The sequence below is a fragment of the Podarcis gaigeae genome (genome assembly GCF_964106915.1).
Source record: "Podarcis gaigeae genome assembly, chromosome: 11".
Classification (NCBI taxonomy): domain Eukaryota; kingdom Metazoa; phylum Chordata; class Lepidosauria; order Squamata; family Lacertidae; genus Podarcis; species Podarcis gaigeae.
The window spans coordinates 61,744,786-61,764,463 of record NC_139687.1 but is presented as its reverse complement, the minus strand read 5'-3'; the positions used below and the strand labels follow the sequence as shown (position 1 = coordinate 61,764,463).

Below are 19,678 nucleotides of genomic sequence, written 5' to 3'. Positions count from 1 at the left end.
TCTGAAAGAAAACTTAAGCGCTGGGCCCAATTATATTAAATGGTCAGCAGTTGAGATACCCAGAGAAAGGGATTTGAAATGTACCCACCATATTAAAGCCAGTTAATTGGACGGAACAATTTCAGAGAGAAGCAGAGCTGTGCAGCATTGTACTGGATGTACTGGTTCATTAAGCCTACAGGCTGTTCTGAATGCAAGTTATAACTTACATAACTCATGTCATAATTGACATGAGACCAAGCACTCTGAAGAACAGTAAGCCACTTCTGGCGAGAGCCCCATATTTCACTTGTGAATAAAAGAGCTTGTGATTTCTCCTTTCCCCTCCCATCTTTGCGTCCTTTGTCTTGTGGCCTTGGGGCAGAGCTCATCTCAAGAGCTTACAGCTGCTCCCTTATCAGAACACAGAAGCCTTGTTCATGTCGCCTCAAGGGCCCTTGGCTGAAGCTGAACAGCCGAAGGTCGTTTGCTGATTGCCTCTTTTTCTTGAGGAGCTCATCTTCCTACCCTGCAGCTCAGTGCCCAGCATGGGGGTCAATCATTGCCCCTTCCCAGCTTCAGAAGTATCATTAGCTACAGTCTCCACACATATGTCCCTCCTCTCACAACAGCCCTCTTTGGATTTTGTCAGTGATTTTAAACATGTTTGTCCATCAACCCTCTTCTTCAAACGTCATTTCTCCCCTGTGTGCAACCACAGCACATTCTTCCCAATGTGCTTCCCAATGAGTGTTTATTGTGGGATTGGGGTGCTGTTTTTGTGCTGGTTGTGCCTCCTACTCTCATCAGGTAGCTGATGGGTCTCAAACCCAGGTAGCTGATGGGTCTCAAACCCTCCATGAGTTAGGGACTTCCCCTGCATGCGAAGGCAGGCTCCGACGGACTTGTCCAACGATCAAAAATGGCGGATTCTTAATGTGCTGTAGAGGGAAGTAAGGGGCAGATGGGGCTTGTAAACCTGGGAAGGAGGTAAACTTCTAGCAGAAGGGAAACTTTTATCCTACATCTCTGCTGCCTTGTGGGATAGCTTCTGGAGAAGAAAAGGCTAAGAAGTAAACCCTACGCAAATCCAGAGTGGGATGGCACCATGTGACCTCCTTCTGGCAACTCCTGCAGCCAACAATGTCTAGGCAACATGGTGACCATATACATACGTAATAGACAATCTTTATAGAATTCCCTCAAATCATAAAAAATTCAAAATGAAATATTTTCTCTCAAAGTCTCTGAAAATCTTTAAATGAAGCAAGGTACCAAACTTTGTACAGTGGAAGACAAGCTGTGAAGCTTTGTGTATTCAACAATGATGTCCAACATTGAACAGTAATTCCGGATATTGACTAGTGTTTTGTAGAATTCTTCATCAGCGTGGTGGGTGGATATAGAATGCTTCATAAACCCATCTTACTTCGAATGAATGTATATAAATGAAAATATCAAATTCTGTGGAACAGTGCTCATGTAATAATGTAGTCACTGCTCTGGTGCCAAACGTCTTGCTCTGCTTTCTTTTGGTTCACAAGGGAGAGGAGGATCTTGTGGTCTGGGCAGACCAGGACCTCCACGCACGCTGCCCAGACTTGCGCCTCAGGGAGTTCCCTTTGGTGCTGCTAACAGCGGTTTGACTCCATCCCAGAGGCGCGTTCCTTTGTCTTTTGAGGCAGATGCCAGCCTCAAGGTGCCTCCTACCTTCCACCCGCAATTCACTTTAAGATTGCCCCATATTTCTAGTCCTCCATCCTTCCCGCCCAGAGAGGTTACCTCGTTCCCGTCAGGTCATACCTCGGATTACAGACACTTCAGGTTGTGCGTTTTCAGGTTGCTCACCGTGCCAAGCCCGGAAGTACTGGAAAGGGTTACTTCCGGGTTTCGGCACTCATGCATGCGCAGAAGCGCTAACTTGCGCTTTGCGCATAAGCGCCGAATTGTGACCTGCGCATGCGCAGCGCTGCGGGTTGCGAACATGCCTCCTGCACGGATCACGTTTGCAACCCGAGTGTCTGAGCCTGAGGGCAAGCAGGTGCCAAACGCTTTGACAGCTCAATCTCTAGGCTTTCCAAACAGTGTCAAGCTCTCTCCTCTGAAGTCTGATTCTTTTCTTTCTGTATAAGAACAATAATTAAAGAGGCCTCCTAGCCTGCTCACAGGTCCTTTATAAGACCAGTGGTAACAGCTGGCCCTAGATAATATTAACCACTCTCAATTTTACCTGTGGACTGCCATGCTGTGGGTTAAACCACAGAGCCTAGGACTTGCCGATCAGAAGGTTGATGGTTCGAATCCCCGCGACGGGGTGAGCTCCTGTTGTTTGGTCCCAGCTCCTGCCCACCTAGCAATTCAAAAGCACGTCAAAGTGCAAGTAGATAAATATGTCCCGCTCCAGCAGGAAGGTAAACGGTGTTTCTGTGCGCTGCTGGCCACATGACCCGGAAGCTGTACGCCGGCTCCCTTGGCTAATAAAGTGAGATGAGCGCCGCAACCCCCGAGTCGGCCACGACTGGACCTAATGGTCAGGGGTCCCTTTACCTTAAATTTAAGATGTATTTTAATTAATTGATCGCCTCTTTTTATGTTCTTATGTTCTTTGTATACTGTGTTACAGTGGTACCTTGGGTTACATACGCTTCAGGTTACAGACTCTGCTAACCCAGAAATAGTACCTCAGGTTAAGAACTTTGCTTCAGGATGAGAACAGAAATCGTGCTCCGGCGGCACGGCAGCAGCAGGAGGCCCCATTAGCTAAAGTGGTGAGGCATCTAGTCATAAGCCTGCATTTTTTATCAGAGCTTCTATATTTTATCAAGGCTTGTATTTAAAAATGAGCTTAAAAAGATTTTCAAATGTTTCATGCCAGGCAGAAAGAACCTTGGCAAGAGGTTTTTCTCCTAAGACAAGGGGGCCCCATTGATTTATAGTAGAAAAACAATTCTCAAAGTCATAAAAAAAGGGAGAATTACATATGCTGCCCTTGCAGACTGAGAAAACACAATTAAAGGCAAGGGTAAATAGTAAAATAATACCAATGTGCCTCCCAGTAAAATGAGCCAGATCTTCTTTCTAAGGTTGAAAGGCCAAGAGCAGTGAAAAAGGCAACTGGCTTGGCTAGAAGAAAAGAGAGCATTTTTGGGAAATTTTCTAAAGCTGTTGGGAAGAGCTAATGGGAGAAGCATCTAGCTGGCTGGGAAAGGAGGGGGAAAGGGGGGAGGTGTAAACTGAAGAGGCTTCTTTTTAAAAGCTGTTTTTTACTGAGTTCCTTTTTACTTTACAAAGGCTTTATTCTTTTAAAAGGCTACCTATGATAAGTGAATGAAATATATTAGCTTAAATATATTGGCTTAAATGTAATTATGCAAAGGATTTAAGGAATGCTAGATTCTTATTTCATATGGTTGTAAGAGTTGTATTTATCCTGAAATTAAGTCAGCCACCAGCCTAGCCCCCCTGCTAGACAGAAGACGCCATCCAAGCACTCTCGATATATATGGTTGTCAGGCATTTGTTTAGAAACTTTCAAATGAAGGAAATCTTTCAATATTGATGTGAAACTCGAGATCCTTGACATCTGTTGAACATAAAAATGTAAGATTAAACATTTGTTTTAGAAGGCAATAGGGCAAGGAGGGCAAAGAGGTGAGCTGGTAATTAAGATTCCATGTAAGATATATTATTACTTATTTGTCATTTATATATAGCTCTTTGTCTCCCTTATAAGGGCAAGGAAGTGGGTGTATCTTTTGTGGGTGTATCTTTTGTGATTGGTTCTACCAAACAGCCAATAGGAATTTCAACCAGGCTGATTGGACAGAGGCAGCCACAGGAGGAGCAAAGGGGGCTGGATTAAGGGAATATAAGTGCTGGCCAGGATGGCAAGAGGCCAGGCCAGAGCTTGGTAACCATATACCACTGAGCCTCTCATTTATTTGTCTGACAAATAAATTATTATTTTAATTTCTCTATTGCTGCGTTGAATATTTCATTCCAGCTAAGCGTTAACCACAAGCAGGGTGCTACATTTTATGGTGCCACTGTGACTCGGATAAGTGGTCTGCTGGAACGCAGCCCCTTCGCCCTACTGGGCAGGGTACAAGAGAGAGGACCACTGCTTACCCAGCGCGCACTGGTAAATTTTTCCAGGGGGAACGCAGAAGACTCGTCTGTCTGATACCCTGCTCACTGGCGGCGACGGACCGGGGGAAACAGGGAACCAACCAAGGGTAAGTGCACAAAGGGATTTTTGGCCCTCCAATTAATTGGGAGGAAGAGAAGTCTTGATCAAACTTCTGCGTCTCAGTAAGGGGAAACTGAGTACGCTAGGTGGTTGGGTACATCAGATGTTGGTCTGGTGGAGGAAAAGGGAAAATTGGGAGGTAGAGTGTGGTGAAGTATTTAGCGCATTGTATGTGTGAGAAAGTACAGAGCAATCTGTAGCTGACCTGAGTGTGGAGTGACTGAGTGGATACTTCACAGGGCCATACAATGGGAGTTGGGGGTTCAAAGGGGGAAAATACACCTCTTGAGTGTATGTTAAATAATTTTAAGAAAGCCTTCTCAGGGGCATATGGAGTCAAAATGACGCCAGAGCGCTTGAGAACGTTATGTGAACTAGAATGGCCGAAACAAAATACTGAATGGCCATCTCAGGGAACTTTTGATATAAATTTAGTAAGCAAACTTTGGTCTAATATCGCCAAAGAAACTGGAGGGTGCCCAGAACAATTTCCATATATAGATTCCTGGCTGAGCACATTAAATAAAAATCCTCCATGGATAAGGGAATGCAAAGTCAAACGATGCAAATTATTGGCTGTAAAAGCTGAAGCTAGGAAAGGAATCTTGCCAAATAAACTCAAACCCATTTTTGAGGGACCAGAGGAAGAGGTGCTTCCACCTCCACCCTATGCTCCACATCGAAGGGAGCTTAATTCAAACACTCCGCCAGTTGTAACCCCAAGGCAAGAAAGTGGAATGAATAATGGGAGTGGAGTCACAGAGCTTGATTCCTTGATAGATTATGATAAATATCTTCAGGAGGCATTGGAGTCCTATAATAAAGCCCAAGCAGAAGTGGTTATTCCACCTGTGACTCCTAATAGACCTGCATCTACAGTCTCCTTTAGTGGAACAACTGATTGCCCACCCCAAACCCCTGTACATCCAAGTCCTAGAGAATTATTACAGAAGTTACAGGGAGACCTTAATCGGTCAGCAAGCAATACAGCCAGGCGTATAAAGCTGCTAAAAGAACGCCTTGGGACAAATACCATCCCCTATGATTTGAGGCCCCTAGAGCAAAGCGAAGAGAAAGATCACGTAGTAGCCCCTCTTAGAAGAGTATTTGATGCACTTGAGGAGCCTGCGCTGGTTAATGGGCAACCCGGACCACGGCCACCTCGAACTTCGACCCTGCAATATATTCCATTCACAACTACAGATTTGATGAATTGGAAAACACACACCCCATCTTTTGCAGAAAAACCTCAGGCTATGATGGACTTGGTGACTTCAATAGTAAATACTCATAGCCCTACTTGGACAGATTGTCGCCAGCTCCTAAATACTCTTTTCACCACTGAGGAAAGGAGAGACATAATTGAAAAGGCACAGATATATTTGCGTGAGCAGGCCAGAGTGGGAAATATTTTTAATATTGACCGTCATCTCCAAGATAACTTTCCCTTGGAAGATCCTAATTGGGATCCAAACAATGGAATTCACCTGGCCAGACTTACCACCTACCGCCAGACGCTTGTGCAAGGTATCCGCAGGGCATGCCAGAAGCCCACTAATATGTCTAAAGTCTCAGAAGTAGAACAGAAACCAAATGAGAGTCCAGGAGACTTTTTAGAGAGGCTGCAAGAAGCCTATCGTATATGGACTCCTTTTGACCCTGAAGCCCCTGAAAACAGCAGAATGATTACTGCTACATTTGTGGCCCAGTGCGCTTCTGATATTCGTAAGAAAATTCAGAAATCAGAAGGATGGGAAGGGATGCTGATGAGCCAAATTATGGCCATTGCACGCCGAGTTTATCGGAATAGGGATGAGGCTGAGAAGCAAGAGAAGAAGAAGTGGCAGAAGGAAAAGATGGTAATGCTAGCCACAGCAGTGAAGCAAGACCACCGCCCCTTAAATGGAGGGAGAGGGCGAGGAAGGAATCCACCACTGGGAAGGAATCAATGTGCAAATTGCAAGAAGGAGGGTCATTGGAAGCGGGAGTGTCCTGAACCCCTGAGGTTGGAAGAAGTAGGCCCAGGCCCAGGCCCAGGCCCAGGCTCCGGCCCAAGAAACCAGGGACGGGGACGGGGAATGATCCGAAATGGAAGATATCAGAGACCAGGACAAGGACAGAATAGAGACAATTTCATTGGACTGGCAGAAGAGGATTTTACTCAAGACTAGGAACGACCGGACTCCATAAAGTTAGGCTTCCAGGAGCCCACGGTCACGATTCAATTAGGGAGCCATTTAATAGACTTTATGATTGATACTGGGGCTGAATACTCAGTACTCCCAGAACTATTGCAGAAAAAGGCATCCAAAAGTGTAGTCATTAAAAGTGCCACTGGACAGTCAGCTAAGAGGTCTTTCCTCCAACCTTTGGAATGCCAGATTGGGGGACATCGTTTAACCCATCAGTTTTTGTATATACCTGAGTGTCCAATACCTCTCTTAGGCAGAGATATGCTGTCCAAATTGCAGGCCCAAATCACCTTCACTCCTCGAGGTCCAGAAATGAAACTGCCATCAAAAGCAGCAGGAATAATTACCCTCTCAGTACCTAAGGAACAATCATGGCGCCTAATGTCAGCCCTGCAAGTCCAACCCACATTGGATACAGAATTAAACAAGCTCCTCCGAACTCTACAGGTGCCACCAGGAGTATGGGCCGAAAATAGCCCACCAGGAATGGCTAAGAATATAGCTCCAATTGTAGTAACCCTAAAACCTATGGCTACCCCCGTATCTGTAAAGCAATATCCCTTACCCCGGCGAGCAGCAGAGGGCATCCAGAAACATTTGGACCGCCTATTAAAATATGGTCTGCTTAAGCCTTGCCAATCAGAATGGAACACACCCCTTTTGCCTGTTCGAAAACCTGGGACAGATGAATACAGGCCAGTGCAGGACTTGAGGCTCGTAAACCAGGCTATCGAGACCTTGCACCCAAATGTACCAAACCCATATACCTTGTTGAGTTTGATCCCACCAGAAGCAACATTTTTTACTGTATTGGACTTGAAAGATGCATTCTTCTGTTGCCGGCTGGCACCACAGAGCCAACCTATATTTGCCTTCCAGTGGGAAGACCCTTTGACAGGAACAAAAGGCCAGCTAACCTGGACAAGATTGCCCCAGGGATTTAAAAATTCCCCAACTTTATTTGGCACTGCCTTGGCGAGGGATCTAACAAGTTACCCCTCAATACCGGGAGAAAAGGTGGTTCTGCAATATGTAGATGATCTTATACTAGCGGCAAAGGATTTTAATACCTGTAAAGAAGGGACAGAGGAACTGCTCCACTTGCTCTGGGAAGCTGGCTACCGAGTTTCCCAGAAAAAGGCACAGTTATGTTTAGAAAAGGTCAAATATTTGGGCTTTGACATCTCACACCAACAACGAGCATTGAGACCAGAGAGGAAAGAAGCTATTTGCCTTATCAAGGAACCTACCACAAGAAAACAACTTAGAGGATTCCTGGGAACAGCAGGGTTTTGTAGACTATGGATACCTGATTTCAGCAGTCTGGCCAAGCCCTTACATGAAAGCACTCGAGGTGCAGAAAAGGACCCATTCGTATGGGGACCTGAGCAGAAACAAGCCTTTTTAGTTATCAAACAACGACTTATGGAGGCCCCAGCCCTTGGATTGCCTAATTCGGAAAAACCCTTTCAGCTGTATGTACATGAACAGAATGGGATTGCAGCTGCAGTCCTGACCCAGAGATTAGGAAGTTGGAACCGCCCAGTAGCTTATTTGTCTAAACAATTGGACTCAGTAGCAAAAGGATGGCCTCCATGCCTAAGGGCAGTAGCGGCCACTGCAAGCCTTGTCAAAGAAGCTGATAAATTTACCTTCGGCCAGACGATGTATGTGAATGTACCTCATGCTGTTCTGACACTCATGGAATATAAGGGTAGTTATTGGCTAACGAACCCAAGGATGGCTAGATACCAAGGCCTATTGTGTGAAAATCCCAGGATTCATCTACGAGTAGTGAATATGCTCAATCCAGCGACTTTGCTGCCCCTACCAGAGGTAGATGATGAGGAATCACATGATTGTCTCCAAATAATGGATGAAGTTTACTCCAGTAGACCTGATCTGAAAGATGAACCATTGAAAAATCCAGATGTTGTATATTATACGGATGGTAGCAGTTACCTGCATGAAGGTGCCAGACGAGCAGGATATGCTGTGGTCACCAATGAGGAAGTTGTGGAAGCTGAAGCTTTGCCTGCTGGCACATCAGCACAAAAGGCTGAACTTATAGGCTTAACTAGAGCTCTGCAATTGGCAGCTGGATGTAAGGCAAACATCTATACTGATTCTAAATATGCCTTCTTAACCCTGCATGCACATGGAGCTCTATGGAAAGAAAGAGGTCTAATAGGAGCCCACGGGAAGGCCTTGAAATATGGACCTGAAGTAGAAATCCTGTTAGAAGCAGTATGGGCTCCAGAACAGATTGCTGTAATGCACTGCAAAGGTCATGGACGAGGAAGGGATCCAATAACCAGAGGAAATCATGCTGCTGACAAAGCAGCCCGAGAGGCAGCCCAAAAGCCTGTGGGAGGATTTATAGCAGCCCTCATACCAGAGGTAGTTCCAGAAGAAGTTAAACCTCACTATACCCCAGAAGAGAGGAAGTGGGCTGAACAGGAAGGAGCGGTTATGAAGGACGGTTGGATGATCCTGCCGGACAATAGGATTTATGTACCTCATCATCTAGCAGGCACAATTGTAAGAAATTATCATGAATCTACTCACCTTGGCGGTACTGCAACCAGAGAGAGTCTCAGTCGGAAGTTGTATATTATTAATCTATCACAATTAGCAACTTGCATTTCACAGAAATGTGTTCTTTGTGCTAAAAACAATCCCAGGCAGGGACCAGTACAACCTCCTGGAATCCAACATGTGGGATATGTCCCCATGGAAAGTCTAATTGTGGACTTCACAGAGCTGGTCCCTTCTAAGGGATTCAAGTATCTCCTTGTGTTTGTAGATACTCTTACCGGATGGGTTGAAGCTTTTCCCACCCAAACTGAAAAGGCACGAGAGGTAACTAAGAGACTCCTCACTGAATTGATCCCAAGGTTTGGATTACCTAGATGCATTGGAAGTGATAATGGGCCAGCGTTCATTGATCAAGTAGTACAAGATGTATGTCGAGTCCTACAAGTAAAATGGAGACTGCATGCAGCATATAGGCCTCAGAGTTCAGGGAAAACTGAAAGAATGAATCGGACTCTGAAAACCCAATTGGCAAAATTAACCCAGGAAACGGGATTGGGATGGGTAGATGTGTTACCCATAACACTGTTTCGTGTTCGGTGTGCACCCACAAAAAGACTTAAGTTGTCACCTTTTGAGCTCCTGTATGGGAGACCGCCCTCCTTTGTTCAGGATATTCCAGCTGACCTTAAACAAATAGGAGATCATGTGACACAGGGACAAGTGCAATCTCTCTCCCGTGTTTTTGTTTCTCTTAACAGGTGGGCCCTCGAACGCACGCCGTGCAGCATTGCCGAGCCGATTCATCAGTTCCAGGCTGGCGATAGCGTATGGGTGAAAGAGTGGAAACGTGATCCACTTGCACCAAAGTGGCGTGGACCTTACACCGTCTTGCTCTCTACTCCAACAGCGGTGAAGGTAGCTGAGGTGACCCCCTGGATTCATCACTCTCGTTTGAAGAAGTCCGAAGGCAGTTGGACGTGCAAAGGTGACCCCTCTAATCCTTTAAAACTAACTCTCTCCAAAAACCCCTGTATCTAGCCCTACCGGGAACGGGCTAGGTCACGGGCAACATTTGACGACCGGCCTGCTGCAGCCACAACCTGGAAGCTGGCTGACCTGCGCACGCCTGAAGCTTGAGGAGCGTCTGAACCAGCGACTGTGAACGGAAAGATTCTCTAATACAATTGATTGACTGCCCCCTTGTGGAACAATTATCAGAGATATTACTCATTGGGGATCCTCGGGATATATGTTTTGGTCTTGGTGGTTCCCCATTTCTGTCACTGGGGGAATTATATTGGGGCTAATAATTATTTGCTATCACAATAAGGTAATCTTTTGTGGAAGGAATGCATATGCTAGACATCAACATGATTTTATTATTAATCCTGATCCCTTGGGAAGGGGAAGGGTCCTTGAATCTGACCAAATTGGCTAAATATGGATTCAGCCATGACCACAATATGTGGGTAGGCTTAGCTGAGATGGTAGCCAATGTTGCAAATAGGACCAATTGCCTTGTTTGCTCTCTTGGGCCAGATGATTCAGAGGGAGGTATGCCCTTATTACCGATACCATTAGATGCCATTGGTATGGTAAGCGAAATGCCACACCAAACAGAAATACAGAATTTCCCCGGATGGAACTCAACTAAACCATTACGAGTTATACCTGTACAAGGGGAATTCTGTGTACATAAATCATCAGATGCAGCTGATTCTCCCATGATAGGCTCTTCTCATTGTCACTATACTTGGGATTATATTAAGAATAGTCATACCTGGGCACACGGTACTACCTATCGAACTCGGAATACCTTGCCCTGTGCACCTCCTTTTATTCACGCATGGAAAGTGGTGTGGAACATAACTGTGACAGAAAAAGGCAATCTAACATACTGCACTGTGAACTCTCTACCTCTTTTGGTATTTCGCCTTCTGTACTCCACGTACCAAAAACCTCAGACCCGATGGTTGTGGTGGATATGTGGAGAATGGGCATACAAAAAGCTCCCTTCCAAATGGAGTGGGACTTGTTTCTTGGGTTGGGTATTACCACCAATGTGGATTATGCCCACTAGTTCGGCCAGGCGAACACGAAGGAATGCTGATATTTCTCATATAGCAGGAGGAAGTACCCAAAGTTGGAGCGGTACTGATGATTGGCCGCCAGAGCGCATTATAGCCTATTATGATCCTGCCTCCTGGAATCCTGGTGAGCTCATACAAGGGGCACGGGATCCTATTTATAATCTAAACAGAATAATTCGATTGCAAGCAGTAGTGGAACTTGTAACCAATGCAACGGCCCAGAGTTTGAGACTTATTGCACAACAGTTGGATGAAAGTAGAGCCGCCATTTTGCAGCTGAAAATGGGAATGGATTATGTACTTGCCAGGCAGGGAGGCCTATGTGGAGTCTTGAACTTGACAGGGAATGCCTGTTGCTTTAACATTTCAGATAATGGTGAGGCAATCCGTGTGTTGGCCACAAAGATGGAGAATATAGCACATGTCCCAGTACAAACATGGGAAGGATGGGATATGGGATGGCTCACCAATTGGTTACCTAATGTCGCAGGACTCAAAGGGATACTATTGTCTTGCTTGTTTTTCTTGACAGTAGTGGTAATGGTTTTGTGTATGATGCCATGTATCATTTCATGTTTTAGAAGTACAATTAGCAAGATGGTTTCAAATGAAACTCTACCTCATATCATGGCCCTATACAGAGCTTTACCTCAGGAATATGATGAAGGTCAAGCTATCAAGGACACTTGGGATGAAGGTCCTTGAGCTTGAAAGGGGGGAATGAGGCATCTAGTCATAAGCCTGCATTTTTTATCAGAGCTTCTATATTTTATCAAGGCTTGTATTTAAAAATGAGCTTAAAAAGATTTTCAAATGTTTCATGCCAGGCAGAAAGAACCTTGGCAAGAGGTTTTTCTCCTAAGACAAGGGGGCCCCATTGATTTATAGTAGAAAAACAATTCTCAAAGTCATAAAAAAGGGAGAATTACATATGCTGCCCTTGCAGACTGAGAAAACACAATTAAAGGCAAGGGTAAATAGTAAAATAATACCAATGTGCCTCCCAGTAAAATGAGCCAGATCTTCTTTCTAAGGTTGAAAGGCCAAGAGCAGTGAAAAAGGCAACTGGCTTGGCTAGAAGAAAAGAGAGCATTTTTGGGAAATTTTCTAAAGCTGTTGGGAAGAGCTAATGGGAGAAGCATCTAGCTGGCTGGGAAAGGAGGGGGAAAGGGGGGAGGTGTAAACTGAAGAGGCTTCTTTTTAAAAGCTGTTTTTTACTGAGTTCCTTTTTACTTTACAAAGGCTTTATTCTTTTAAAAGGCTACCTATGATAAGTGAATGAAATATATTAGCTTAAATATATTGGCTTAAATGTAATTATGCAAAGGATTTAAGGAATGCTAGATTCTTATTTCATATGGTTGTAAGAGTTGTATTTATCCTGAAATTAAGTCAGCCACCAGCCTAGCCCCCCTGCTAGACAGAAGACGCCATCCAAGCACTCTCGATATATATGGTTGTCAGGCATTTGTTTAGAAACTTTCAAATGAAGGAAATCTTTCAATATTGATGTGAAACTCGAGATCCTTGACATCTGTTGAACATAAAAATGTAAGATTAAACATTTGTTTTAGAAGGCAATAGGGCAAGGAGGGCAAAGAGGTGAGCTGGTAATTAAGATTCCATGTAAGATATATTATTACTTATTTGTCATTTATATATAGCTCTTTGTCTCCCTTATAAGGGCAAGGAAGTGGGTGTATCTTTTGTGGGTGTATCTTTTGTGATTGGTTCTACCAAACAGCCAATAGGAATTTCAACCAGGCTGATTGGACAGAGGCAGCCACAGGAGGAGCAAAGGGGGCTGGATTAAGGGAATATAAGTGCTGGCCAGGATGGCAAGAGGCCAGGCCAGAGCTTGGTAACCATATACCACTGAGCCTCTCATTTATTTGTCTGACAAATAAATTATTATTTTAATTTCTCTATTGCTGCGTTGAATATTTCATTCCAGCTAAGCGTTAACCACAAGCAGGGTGCTACAGTGGTGCTTCAGGTTAAGGACAGTTTCAGGTTAAGTACAGACCTCCAGAACGACCTCCAGTCCGCCAATTATTTTGCTTGTTATGAAAGACTATTGCACGGATTTAAACCGGGATTACATGTGCCGCTCCCTCCTCTTATTTGCTGCAAAACGGAACGGATACAATTTGGGAAGTAAAGTAACATCCTATTTCTGGTTGGGACACTTTCAGCAGCGGAGGGAGAAGGGAATGCATCAGAGCAGCCCAGCACCTCTGCTACAAGAACTTCTTACAAATAATAATAGTAATAACAATAATAATAATAATTAAAAAACAACAACAACAACAATAATAATTGTTGTTGTTGTTTAGTTGTTTAGTCGTGTCCGACTCTTCGTGACCCCCTGGACCAGAGCACGCCAGGCAGTCCTGTCTTCCACTGCCTCCCGCAGTTTGGTCAAACTCATGCTGGTAGCTTCGAGAACACTGTCCAGCCATCTCATCCTCTGTCCCTGTTATGTATTGAAGTTCTCACCCTGGCCACCAGGAGTATTGTTATGTAGTTTTCACTCAGGTCCCTGTCAGTTATTTTAGGCGGGAAATCCTGGGTTGTTGTTGCTACAATGTTGACAGCCAGCTGCCTATAAAAGCAGGCCGGCTGAGCTGTTTGCTGTTCAGTTCTGTTCCAGCTTACAAATAAAGAGCTGCTTTGGAGAAATCGCTGTATCGTCTGCTATATGTGTATGTGAATCCGGTCTCGGGTGTTTGATTTTCGTTGTTGTGTATACTGTGTATATACGGACAATGACAATAAATTTATCTAAATCTAAATCTATGTCTACTCACTATTTAACACTGGCGACAAGGATGGGATCAATGGACATCAGAGCACAGCCAGAAGCGGCCACCCTCTGAGCTGAGCTGAATCACAGAGCTGAAACACTGAGCGAAATCATGGAGCAGAACCAATTCAGAGCTGACCATTCTGGCTAGAGCGTAGTGTTCCATCCATCGCCCTCCGCATCAGCATCGGAACCATGGCTTCACTCGTGCCTCTACCGCCATTTGCCTCAGCCTCTGAATCATGGGACTCCTACCTCGCTTGGTTCGACTGCTACCTCCAAGCAAATGAGCTGACAAGAGGGTCTGTAAAGCAGAAGCGGGGCCTCTCCTCAGCCTTTGTGGCCCCGAAGTGTTCGCGATGGCCTGAGCATTGGTTGCGCCTCTAGCAGTCCAGGCAGAGCCGTGGGACACGATTCAAGAGAAGCTCCGCAACCACTACGCGCCAAAGCTGTCCAAGATTGCTGCCCACCATGCGTTCTACCACTGGAACCAGGCAGAGGGAGAGTCAATTAACAACTGCACCACCGCCCTCTGACAGGCTGCAATGCACTGCGAGTTCTGAGACTTAGACGATGCCCTGATGGATCGAATCGTCTGTGGAGTCCGGGACATCCGTCTGCAACGGTGTCTCCTCGCTAAGCCAGACCTCACGCTGCAGAAAGCCATTGAGGAGGCCGTGGCCTCAGAAGCTGCTGAACTCTCCGCCCAGGAAATCTGCAAGGCTAGTAGCCCGCGTCTTGCTAGGAAGGAGCCGAGCCAAGCCATTTCAGTGGGTCTGCCTGGCTCTCCAGAGATTCAGACCACTGCCGTGCCTGACCGTCCGCCGAGTCCGCTCACAGCGGTTCCTTCAACAGCAGCGGAACCAGGGAACTCGACTCAATGCCACATTTGGTCACACCACAGTAACAACCAGAACTGGAAGGCCACCTGGACTCTGCTACTGGCCCTCGGCGATCCAGCAGGGTTTCCAAGCACCCAGCGTATTTAAGAGACTATGTTCACTGGACAAACTGCACATGTAAAGCTGTATGGTGAATAGGGTCAATTAATATGCTTATGTGCCTTACTGAAACCAGTAAGGGTATTGCTGTATATAATGGAACCACTATGATTGTAACTTATGCCTTATCTCGGTGGGGAGGGGTGTTATGTATTGAAGTCCTCACCCTGGCCACCAGGAGTATCGTGTATATAGTTTTCACTCAGGTCCAGTTACTTTAGGTGGGAAACCCTGGGTTGCTACAATGTTGACAGCCAGCTGCCTATAAAAGCAGGCCAGCTGAGCTGTTTCCTGTTCAGTTCTGTTCCAGCTTACAAATAAAGAGCTGCTTGGAGAAATCGCTGCGCCGTCTGCTATGTCTACCCACTATTTAACAGTCCCCTTCTCCTTGTGCCCTCCATCTTTCCCAACATCAGGGTCTTTTCCAGGGAGTCTTGTCTTCTCATGAGGTGGCCAAAGTATTGGAGCCTCAGCTTCAGGATCTGTCCTTCCAGTGAGCACTCAGGACTGATTTCCTTCAGAATGGAGAGGTTTGATCTTCTTGCAGTCCATGGGACTCTCAAGAGTCTCCTCCAGCACCAGAATTCAAAAGCATAAATTCTTCGGCAATCAGCCTTCCTTATGGTCCAGCTCTCACTTCCATACATCACTACTGGGAAAACCATAGCTTGAACTATACGGACCTTTGTTGACAAGGTGATGTCTCTGCTTTTTAAGATTAAGATTATTTTTAACAATAATAATAGCAACAGCAATAACCGCTCCTTTTAGGGTCTTCTGAGCCTGGGCAGACCCTGCCGACGCCTCGTGCGACCCAATCACAGCAATACTAAAAGCAGAATTTTTGCTACTGATTTCTGTTCTTCGCGGTGGGGAAGGATCTCCTATGCGTAACCGGAATTCCCCCCGCAATCAGCGAGATGGGCTCCTCTTCATCTTTTCATATCTCTCCATTCCACGGAGCGGCGCGTCGATAGAGACCGCTGTTCGGAAGGCGCTAGGCGCGTGCGCGTCGACCGTGGGCGTGGCCTCGCGGCCCTCTTTGTTCCAATTGGATGGGGTTTCCTTCTTTTTTTTCCTCCCTCCTGCGTTTGGGCTGTTTCGTCCAATCAGGAGCCACCCGGAAGTGAGCGGAGGCTGCTCCGGATTCCGCGTGGCTTTGCTTAGTTCCACCCACGTGGAATGCAGGAGGGACCAAGCAGAAGGTGGGTGCCGTGTAATGGGGGGTTGCGCGTGATCCTGAGGGAGATCCTAAAGCTGTAGAATGGGAAGCAATAACATTTTGTTTTGTGAGCCGCCCTGTGATCTTCGCATGAAGGGCGGCGTGCAAAACTGATAGATAATATAAAATAAGTAATTGAATAACGGAACTTAGACAGCAATCTAAGTGAAGAACCTGTCCCTGGCTGCTTTGATGGCTTTAAAGAGAGAGAGGAGAAAAAAGGATGTCAATTTAGTTTTTATATTGCTTCTTATATTAAAACATATCTCTAAGGCGTTTACAGAAAACTGAAACAACAACAGACAAGATAAACAAAAATATTACAAAAATGCCCAGTTATTTGGGCTTCATTGTAACTTTTTTTGTTGTAGAGAGTGTGTAAGTAGTCCCATAAGCAGTGCTGGATTTATGTACAGTGGTACCTCGGGTTACTCCGCTAACCCAGAAATAGTACCTCTGGTTAAGAAATTTGCTTCAGGATGAGAACAGAAATTGTGCTCCGGCGGTGCGGTGGAAGTGGGAGGCCCCATTAGCTAAAGTGGTGCTTCAGGTTAAGAACAGTTTCAGGTTAAGAATGGATCTCCAGAACGAATTAAGTACTTAACCCAAGGTACCACTGTATAAGTTAAACAAGCTTTGAGCCCCATTCTCTTGGGGGCCCCCAAGGGAAAAAAACTGGATGTACGTTTTCAGAATATAAGATAAAAACAAATAAAATAAAACCTACATACATACAGTAGGCTCCTTTGATGTAAGTAATGGGCCCTGCCTGCTAGCCTGCTCCCTAAAATATCACTGGTTTGCTCATTTCTGAAGACAGGAGTGCTTGGCGTGCTCTGGTCCATGAGGTTACGAAGAGTCAGACACGACTAAACGACTAAACAACAACAACATATCAATTACTTTGATAAAATACATCTTTTGTTATGTGCAAATGACTTTAGCTACCTATTAGGTCCATGTTACCATATAGTGTATATTCAACACAAAAAACAGCAATGATTTGTTGTTGATAAAGGGCAGCTAAGACATATAAAGAGCCCCATTACCTTCCGTAGCTGAGGGCCTCATCAAACCTAAATCTGGCCCTGCCCATAAGGAAGATCTTCACCCCACATTCTTATCCAGGGACTTATTGCATTTATCTTCACTTGGGTTGAGTAATGGCTATAGTAGTAGTTGTCCCCAGACCCATTCTCTTCTCATTACCCATCCGTTGGGGAGTTGGAAGTATTCTGACAAGTCGATTCATGAAAACAATGCAATTCAGTAAGGTCCTGCTTATTCAAACGAACTTCTTAGCAGGCTTGCACGAATAAATTAGCATAAAATGACTGTAGGGTTGCTTTCAAGGCTGATCTGTTTTCCTTTGGCCTCTCTGCAGATGTCTGAAGATGCAGAGAGAGAAGCATGCGTGGGAGACTCCGAGAGAGAAGAGGGGGAAGCTCTTGCTAAGGAAGGGAGACCACGAGGGAAGAAAAGGTCTCTTGTTGCTGAGGGTGTCCTGCAACCGGTGAAGCTTTGCAAGGCTGAATTATACAAGCCGCCCACCAATGAGGAGCTGACACGCCTGAAGGAAACAGAGAGCCTGTTTCACTCCAACCTTCTGCGCTTGCAGGTCAGGCTAACTTAGCAGGGTTAGTCCTTTTGTGGTCAGGTGTTGTGGGAGAAGGGTTCCTGTAACTAAGACAAAGTCCTCCATTATTTGTACTTGCAAGCACCTGCGTGGCACCCAGAATTTTGCTTCAGTCTATGGGCTTCCACTTAGAATCATAGAATCATAGAGTTGGAAGAGACCACAAGGGCCATCGAGTCCAACCCCTTGCCAAGCAGGAAACACCATCAGAGCACTCCTGACATATGGTTGTCAAGCCTCTGCTTAAAGACCTCCAAAGAAGGAGACTCCACCACACTCCTTGGCAGCAAATTCCACTGTCAAACAGCTCTTACTGTCAGGAAGTTCTTCCTAATGTTTAGGTGGAATCTTCTTTCTTGTAGTTTGGAACCATTGCTCCGTGTCCGCTTCTCTGGAGCAGCAGAAAACAACCTTTCTCCCTCCTCTATGTGACATCCTTTTATATATTTGAACATGGCTATCATATCACCCCTTAACCTCCTCTTCTCCAAGCTAAACATGCCCACTTCTTTCTGTGTGTTCAAAGAATCATTAACTTCCTCCTGTTCAGCGCTTCTAAGATCTTGCCTAGCACTGGCTTCAGTCACCGGCTGAATATTCAAGACTCCTCTTTCTCCCTTGGTTCTCCAACTACGCTGCCTTACTGAGCTTCCTGCCCAATTTTGCATAAATGCCAGTCTTCTTGTCTTCTCCTGCGAAGTTTTCTTTCTGCTGTTCTGTTTTACATCCTTCTCAATTCCTCTTAAACCCTTCTTTCATTCCATCTTGTCTCACCATTATTTATTGTTTTATATATCGTATTACAAAATGCCCCGTTTCCTCACTTTTCGGTTGTTCGTAATAGCAATGAAGTTGTATTTTTTTAAAGTGCTAATGTGGCGAGTGGCGTCTCTCCTTTCTCCCCTGTGCAGATTGAGGAGCTTTTAAAAGAGGTGACTCTCAAGGAGAAGAGGAAGCAGAAAATCGACTCCTTCCTCCGCGAAATCAATGCCTTGCTGAGCACAGTCCCAGAGACCCCGCAGAGAGATGTATGTCCAAGTTGCATGTAGTTTTACAACCCAATCTTATGCATGTTCACCGGGAAGTAAGTCCCTTTATGTTTCATGGGGCTCGCTCCCTAATAAGTGCATTTAGGATGGTGGCCTTTGAGGTGTAAACAATTGCTGCAATCCTAGCAGTTTTGTTTAAACCCAACAAACCGTGATTAATCGTAACAGTGGTTTGTTTGAAACAAGCTAACTTCACAGCACAGATTATGAAGCTGTCTTCTTTCAACACATCATGCTTAAGATTAGCTGCGGTTTCGGGTATGGATGTAACACTGAAGTGTAGCTCCTCAGAAGTAGGAGCTTCCAATCTTCTTGCTGCTACCTCAGTGGAGAAGGAGAGCTTAAACATCCGTGTGTGTACAGCAGTAGACTCATTTCCTTCATAGCAAACCATACTTTACCATGGTGTTCAAATGCGGCCACTGAAATGGACCATTGTCCCAGCATTGTACACTCATAACTGTTAGTGTCATCTTTCCCAGGGTCTCTGGCAAAAAGAGGCTTTTCCTAACTCCTTTTTCACTGGCGGGCCCCATCCTGTACTCAGGGTGTGCTTTAACCTTTTTCTTTTACCCTGTCTCCTCCTAGATCACCAATCAGTCCTGGCTCCCCAGTGGGGTGAAGGTCCCTCTCCAGCAGCTTCCTTTCTCCGTCAAGGGCCACTTTCGCTTCCTTCCCCCCGCCGAGGTGAAAGTGGTGGGGAGTTACCTGCTGGGCACCTGCATCAAGCCCGAGGTCAATGTGGATGTGGCAGTGACGATGCCCAAGGTTAGTGGCCCTGGCGCAAGTGAGAGGCAGACCATAAGCTGCTTAGCTTCAACATTGTCTTCATTCCACAGGGCCAAAATGTGCAATAGGTTTTATGTTGTGTGTGCAGTGCACACCAACAATGGCATAATAATTTCTAGATTCAGGT

The 19,678-nt window shown here is 45.5% G+C and overlaps 1 protein-coding gene across 2 annotated transcripts in view; it reads left to right on the top strand.

Annotated features, from left to right (window-relative positions):
* Window positions 1-15,840: 15,840 nt before the first annotated feature.
* NOL6 (nucleolar protein 6) overlaps window positions 15,841-19,678 on the top strand; it is a 64,662-nt gene continuing 60,824 nt past the window's right edge. Inside the window, exons 1-4 of one of the 2 annotated variants that reach the window (XM_083702622.1) lie at window positions 15,841-16,060; window positions 17,462-17,695; window positions 18,625-18,741; window positions 19,351-19,530. In XM_083702622.1, the coding sequence (XP_083558748.1) occupies window positions 17,462-17,695; window positions 18,625-18,741; window positions 19,351-19,530 (531 nt within the window). In that variant the 5' untranslated portion in view covers window positions 15,841-16,060. The remainder of the gene's footprint in view (window positions 16,061-17,461; window positions 17,696-18,624; window positions 18,742-19,350; window positions 19,531-19,678) is intronic. The other variant, XM_083702623.1, reaches the window with a different exon arrangement.